General features: G+C 39.3%; 1 protein-coding gene across 1 annotated transcript; it reads right to left on the reverse strand.

Moving 5' to 3' along the window:
- Positions 1–375: 375 nt before the first annotated feature.
- nrgna (neurogranin (protein kinase C substrate, RC3) a) lies at positions 376–7,682 on the reverse strand. Its single transcript, XM_083530732.1, has 3 exons — positions 7,365–7,682; positions 4,553–4,699; positions 376–867 (listed from the first exon to the last, which is right to left on the reverse strand). The coding sequence occupies exons 1-3, from the start codon at positions 7,377–7,379 to the stop codon at positions 847–849; spliced, it is 183 nt and encodes a 60-aa protein (XP_083386858.1). The 5' UTR covers positions 7,380–7,682; the 3' UTR covers positions 376–846.
- Positions 7,683–8,022: the final 340 nt, after the last annotated feature.

Raw genomic sequence — 8,022 nt, forward strand, 5'->3', positions numbered from 1 at the left:
GATGATAAGGGCTGAGGATTCTTGAGAGTGTGGAGAATTAACTCTATTTTACCTTTTGCTAAAATAATAAAATCAAACTTTGATTGGGTGGGCAAGATGCAAATTTGGGTGGGCTCAGCCCACCCCTTTCCCATTGCTGCCACAGGCAAATGGATTGAGGAAAGACATGCAGGTGGCTAATTTGAAAGAGTTAGATGTAGAGGATATGGATACGGAGATGAATGATCTGCTGTGGCGCCCCCTAGCAGGGTAAAGATACAGGCGGGTCTCATTCTAATTCTCAAATCGAATGCGTTCATTTGTTTTGCTGATTAATTTTTTTTTGTTTGTTTCACCATAAAAATCCCGCAGAATGAAATCCTTGACAGCATTGAATCCCAATGATTTTGTTTTATTAAACAGGCAGAAGCAAAGCGACACTGGAAAAGGCGATGTAATAAATGCATACCTCTATACCGAGGAATACAGACAAGGAAGGGAGGGAATAGAGAATAAGGAAAAAGGGACCATAAATGAATCAAATAAATAAACCAAAATCAGCTCACACTTTTTTTGCTCGTCTCATTAGAAGCGACGGAGAGAGCTTGAAACGCGAAACGTAACTCGCTGAACGAAAATGAAAGGCGAAGAAATGCTATATAACATGCTGAGGGAGCAATGGTGCGCCATAGACCACTGTCCGGACTCTATCAGAAGCGGAAGAGGAGTGTAAGGTCACTGATCCGGCCTTAGTTTCTAAAGTTTTACACTTGTATATATATATTACACACTGAAAGTTTCTCGTCGACCTCAAGGTTATTGCGGTGGTGTACGGAAAAACGGCAGCGGTTGGACGTCCTTCTGGCGCTACTTCTTATCCCTTTGTTTCTGGAACAGAGAGAGACGAGAGCGTCAGCTTGTGGCTTCATGCGACACAGAACAAGATAAATCACTCCAAATGATGACATGATGACACACTATAGAGAGTTAGAGCTGAATTTACGTGCCAGTGGGAGGTTGTATTAGGGTTGCAATATTCCAGGAATTTTAAAGACTGGAAATATTCCATGGGAATTAACAGGAACAAACTGAAGCCACCCCCCCTACATGCACTGTACATTCCTTCATAACACACATTTAGCATGCATGTCAGCTTATGATTAAGCTAAATGTTTATATTTATGTTTGTATATGATACAGTTCATATAATTTCCCCAAAATGTCTAATACGTTCCCATACATTCCCATAAATTCCTGGTAAATTTCCAATTTGGAATATTTCCAAAATTCCCCTAAATGTACTGGAAATTTGCCTTTCCAACCCTACGCTTAAGACTCGCTAGAGGTTTAAATATGGTGTAATAATTACTTGCAAATCATCATGTCACTAACAGTTACCTTTGAACTGATGAGATTCAGAACCACAATATGGCTGGAAAAGTCAGGTGTCCAAATACTTTTGTTCATACAGTGTACATAGACAGATTTAGTGTATTAGTGAAACCATATTAAGTACTCGAACAACTACAAGACACACCGGTATCACAAATGTGTGTGACTCGTCTCAGAGAGTGATTCGTTCATTTTTTAACTGGACGCAAATTTTATTTCATGAGTCCTCTGGTACGGGTCGTTCGTCCTTTTATCATGTGAATCCTACATATGCTATGCAGTGCTTTACACAGAAAACACCATTGAGTAGTTCATCTGATGAGTCGTGTGGTACGAGTTGTTCGTTCTTTCATCACGTGATTCTATATTAAACAGATATATAAATATTATTGGAACTTATTAAAACTGTAACATTTTATTTGATTTCCGATCAAAGGAACAAAATGAACTAAATGACTAAAAGAGCATTTCTAGTGTGTGTGTGTGTGTGTGTGTGTGTGTGTGTGTGTGTGTGTGTGTGTGTGTGTGTGTGTGGAAAATTCACTGCCTTGAAGACACTCCCTATGCATAACTACAGCAAGCGGGAGCGCGGACGCTCCTGTGATCTATACTCCCGTGCTATCTGTATTATTGCCTAGCAACAAGTAATTAAGGCAGCATTGCTAGGAGACCGTTTCAACCACGAGGAGGTCTACAGGGAGGATCTGAAGCCCAGACACAACATGCTCTGTGGAGTTGGGTTCGAAATGCTGGACCTATCAATCATTTTGTTTAGATGATCAGATTTCAAATGTTTTGATATGAACTTGTAGATGGTTACTTTTAAAACTAAGTGAAAGGAAACTGCAGTGTGTGTGTGTGTGTGTGTGTGTGTGTGTGTGTGTGTGTGTGTGTATCAGACATCTAGCACCTTCTAACACAATTGCATCAGGTGTATTATTTTCGGAAAATCACTCAATTTCTCACAGACAAATTGGGAATTAAAAAAGAATAAATCTGAAAAGTGTAAACAAATATGTATAGGTTGCGTTCATTTTGACGCACGTGTCGCTTTAATAGCCTTTGGATTTATTGTATTACTTATATGTATCTTTATTGTGTTGCTCAATCTAGATTTTTATTATATTATCGTTTTTTTTCCCCCTTTTTTTTACGAATTGTTTATATGTTGCCCCACATTCTTTTGTTTGAGTCACAGACTCATTTCGGTTCTTTTCTTTTCTGCTGTCTGTACATAAAACATTTGAAACCTACTGAAATGTGATCTACTGTATGTATTTAAAAAGAACGGCTCATTAATGTAGGTGTCGTTTTATGTGCTTTTTGCTCAAAAAAAGAAAGAAATTACCGGCATGCTATTACGAAAGAGTGTACGCTCGGGTTTAATATGTGTTCCTGAGAGCTTCTCTCATCAGGTACCTGCTGTGATAAGAGCACCTGAAAAGTTCAGTAGATTAATTACGGGTATATTGTGTTCACACGGTCAAAAGAAAAATGTAACCCATTTATTAATTCTGATGTTTTCAGTCTCTTCTTGAATAATCCTACATTATATATAAATCCTATTTACAGACCGCAACCCAATTGAACATATACACAAGCCTTTTTAACCATTAACAATAATGAATCACCAAATTTTAGATTATTATTGTAGCAATAATATTCCAGAGATTTGAACAACGTATGTGAAATATGTACTTTTATAGGATTTGTTACTTAACAGTGTGTGTGGATTTGCTACTGCTCCTAATATATTACCATGTAAGTGTGTATGTATGTACCTAGTATGCAAAGAGTAGCAGCAGTGCATATAATAGCCTTTGCGTTTATATCAAGTTTTTGCTAATAAAATAAATGATTATTATTGACCTTCCGAGTCCAATGTCTTAATCTCTAATCTTTAACCCTTTCCCTAAAATGTTACACTGATTAGGGATATTACACTGATGTTATTAGTGACGTTATACCGATTAAAAAAATGTTACACTGATCAGAAGTGTTACATTCTAACAGTTACAATGAATTGTGATGTTACATTGTACAAAGCACATTGTTTAAGGTTACACCAGTTAATGATATTACACTGATTAGAAGTGTTACACCAATTTGTGATGTTACACTGATTAGAGATGTTACACTGATATGTAATATTACACTGATTAGAAATGTTACACTGATTTGTGATGTTACACTGATTAGAAATGCTACACTGATTTGTTATGTTACACTGATTAGTGATGTTACACTGATTTGTTATGTTACACTGATTAGAAGTGTTACACTGATTAGAAGTGTTACACTGATTAGAAGTGTTACACCAATTTGTGATATTACACTGATTAGAAGTGTTACACCGATTTGTGATATTACACTGATTAGAAGTGTTACACCGATTTGTGATGTTACACTGATTAGAACTGTTACTGTACATTAAAGATTTTAAACGGATTTGTGATTTTACACTGATTAGAAATGTTACACTGCTCAGAAGTGTTAAATTAGAAATGTTGTGCGATGTTACACTGATCAGAAGTGTTACACTGATTAGTGATATTACACTGGTTAAAAATGTTACACTGCCTTCTGAATGTTACATAGATAAGTGATGTTACTCTTTGCCTTTGAAAACAAACGATTGTATTTTGAGACATTTTGAAACAGAATTTGGAATAATGAGAAACAAAAAAGAGGTTTGAAGGTGTGTGGGAGCTGTTTTTTATCTAATCGATGTGAAGACATTTCCAGAAGCATGGTTATACAAATCCCCTTCAGGCTGCTAGCAATAATTTTATTACATTTTTATTTGAATCTTGTCCTGCCCTGATTTGTAAGTCAGGATGAAAACATGTATATGATGGACTTTAGGGCCACAGGTGTTTGTAGGTCAATAAGCAATAGACACCTCATTTCCATCAGAACATAACTAGATGTTTTTTGAACAACAACAGCTGCAGGTGTTCTGGGCAGGACATCTTATTAAAGAAGTAAGCGTAAATGATAACTTATAAACCACTAATTAAACATGAAAAGCTCCATTCGAAAGAACTGAGGCAGAGGTGTGATAAACCCCTTGGGATAAACCCCTAAGGAAAAGCACTTTCAGGTTCCTGTTTGTGCATTCACACCATCTTGTTTTGGAGGGAACGCTGTTTTCCAAACTTCATTTTGTGTTTGTGCTCACCTCTTCTCTTGGTTTGTCATCCTTCATCTTCTTCCTCGTCATGTGACCCCGAAAGCCGGCCTGGATCTTAGCGGCAGCCTTGTTAGCAGTAGGGTCGTCCAGTGGGATATCCATGATGTCCTCGTCTTGTGGCTGAGCACAGCCCTCCTAGAGGTCAGATGCAATGTGAGAGCGGCCATGTTGGTTATTATTCACTGAAATTATTGGTATTCCAATAAAAATGAACAATATTCCCACAATGTGTTAACACTTAAGTAGTGTAAATTGTAAAGTATTATAATTGTTGTCATATTTATCCTCTTTCCAACAAACACGTATAATTTCTTTCAGTCTTTTAGACCCAAATTCAACACGTGTGATGATGATGATGATTCTCAATACAATATAAAACTAATGATCTTTTCTACACCAAAATCCATACCAATTACTACGCAACAATAAAGCAAGTTATATCCAGACGACATAATGTCATTACAGCTCAACCAACTAATCAGTGTGGCATTTCCTCGGGCCATGAAATTCCACCGATTCCCTTTAGCTTTAGCTTTAATGAACCAGGCTGCAGTTGAAGCCACACTTTCTTCCCTGTGGGGTTCTGTGAGGGCTTTTTTTCCCCGGTCCCATATGGCTAATTGTTGTCATCATTGCCCATTGAAGGCGCGAGTTTCTGACATCGCATCTAATTTAGCCGGTCCGCTGGGGGTTCAGTGCTCTGCAGAGACGGGTACCTTGCCGATCCCAAGCTTCACCATGGAACTTTTCAAGGAACCGTGTTGAGCAGAACGGAAGCGTGATGTTCCTAAGAGGCTGCTATGCCATTACGAAAGGGATAAACATGCGATCTATTGTACGACAAACTAGGCCTCATGGGCTTGCCACTCACTGGCTCTCTCTCTGCTCAAAGGCCTTTCGAAGTAATCGACTTTGTGCTTTTTCGGCTTTGAATATTGATAGCCTTCATTCATAACAAAATTGTGTAAAAATTGTGCTTAGCAACCGAGTCCAATACGACACCGAAACATCTTGCGTGAAATTGCCCTTGCAAGTGCGTATCGCATCGGTCTGGAACATGCAAATGGCCATCTGTCTCGTCGTTCACAAGCTTTGGATCCTGCTCGGATAATGCAGCTAGTGTTAACGTTTCCAGAAAGTTCTCAGCCCCCAAGCCGGAACCCACGCTTATGCAACGTCCTTCGCCGATTGCGCTGCCGATTCTTTGTGTCGGCGGGCTTCGAGTAGAGATGTCAAAAATGTTGAACGTTGTTTCCAGCAAACATTGTGACAGATAATAAGACAACAGCATTTCAGGCGAAGCCGCTTTAGCTGCAAAGTGCAAATTTTGCTGCGCCTCGGCAACCCGGGGCGGCTGCTTAATTACTACTTACACTCTAAACCTACTCATCCTCCACACACACACACTTGCACTCACACCATACGCACACGACAAATCCAGTGGTATCATACATTAAAAAATACTTTGTATTACTTACTGCTAAACACCAAAGACCAGAAGGACTTTTGCTTACATTAGGATTTAAAATAACACTTCAGTGATATACTGTAGATGTTTTGATGTTAAATAACAGTTAATATAAACATGGCGATTACATTTATAGGAGCAACCGCTGTCCAAGGTGCTGATGTACACTTTAATAGCAATTAGTTTTCAGGAATGATACGAGTAACATGTTAACAATGTATCTGTATTGCTGGCACTTGGTTACCAAATCCACCCATTTTCTGTACCACTTTATCCCAGACAAGGTCACGGGTGCGGGGGAGTTCGAAAGCCAAACAAAGCAGGGGACAAGTTGAACAGAATGCAAACCTATCAGAGAGCACGAATCTATAAAGTTTGAAATGACACTCAACAAACCCAATATGTCTGTGGCCTGTTGGAGAAAACCAAAGAACCAGGAGGAAACCCCTCAAAGCACAGGAGGAATTCTCAAACTCTATGCGCACAGGATTCGAACCCTTAACCCCAGAGGTGACAGGTTTTAAGTCGTGAGACATCATTGCATCGCAAAAACCCCTTCAAGAACCTCAATAGGATCCTTTTTTTTTTTTTTGTCAAATCGATCAGATTTCCAGATGCACAAACCGAATCGCACCGTCTCTAAACCAAAAACTCTTAAAAAAACATTTGTGTGAGAGTGTGTCATGGAGTATAGCGTTTTCGAAGCCACGGCTCTTTAAACCGCCCACATCAAACCGTGATCCGAAGTCTATGGGATGATCTGAACAAAACCTGAACAAAATAACACACCGATCCGTCGCCCTGTTCGGATGTGCAGATTTTAAGCCACGTCGGATTTGGCACTATCACAAAGCCAGTATTTTTTCTTTTTTCTTTTTTGTTTGCATACCCAATTTGTTTGCATTCCCAAAACCTACAGGTGCCAAAAACCAAATGGTCTGAGATGTGGATTTCTAGTGGTGTTTCTAGTCACAGACCAGCCTGGAATCCACATCCCACACACTCACACACTCACACACACACACACACACACACACACACACACACACACACACACACACACACACACAGCTGATTCTTATGTAACTCCTCAGCAGGTGGAGGCGTCAATTATAATTCAGAACACATTGGTGACATTTTGGAAACCTTTCTGGAGCTTTCTGTTCCAAAAAGAAAAGAAAAGAAAGAACTAAAGAAAGAAAGAAAGAAAGAAAGAAAGAAAGAAAGAAAGAAAGAAAGAAAGAAAGAAAGAAAGAAAGAAAGAAAGAAAAGCAGCAACAGACAACTCAAATAATTGTTTCATTAAAATTATTTCTTATTTTAGTTACTTACTTTTCGACAGTCCATAGTAAAGAGGTTTTATCTGAGAGTAGATGAGCAGGTCGCCCTCAGGTAACAGTTCCTCTGGAGTCTCCGGTCCGCGCGCCTTCTTCTCCTCTGATCTGTAGCGCCTCGCGCTCCGTCCCACCTCCGCGCGACTCAACCTTGCCGACAAATCAGACCGCGCGCTCGTGCGAGACTCCGCCACAGGGCGACCAATCAGCTTCAGCGACAGCTCAGGTAACAACCAATCAGCAGCCGGGACATGATAATTAGGCCTGAGGAACATCTTTCACTTCTTCTCACCTTTGCATTGGGGATTTAAAGATCGGATCATTTGAGTGACTCGGTTCTTTAAATCTTTTTTTTTTGAGTCATTTAGTCCATTTCATCAAAATGAACGAATCTTTTTTTGGAGTCATTTAGTTCATTTCGTTGCCTTGATCAGAAATATATATATATTTTTAATAAACAGATCCCCCCCCCAACACGTCTACATACACAAACTTTGACCATAGTTCCAACGATGTAAATAGGACAAAGTTGCTAAGGATAAATGATGATAAACAGAATGAGAAGCTTCACCTCAGGTCTTCTGGTCCACATTGTTAGTTCTTTTGTACTAGATGCACTAGTTCTCGACACCAAGACACGTGTTAGCGAGAAGCTA

This window comes from Silurus aristotelis (genome assembly GCF_946808225.1).
Source record: "Silurus aristotelis genome assembly, chromosome: 26".
Classification (NCBI taxonomy): Eukaryota; Metazoa; Chordata; class Actinopteri; order Siluriformes; family Siluridae; genus Silurus; species Silurus aristotelis.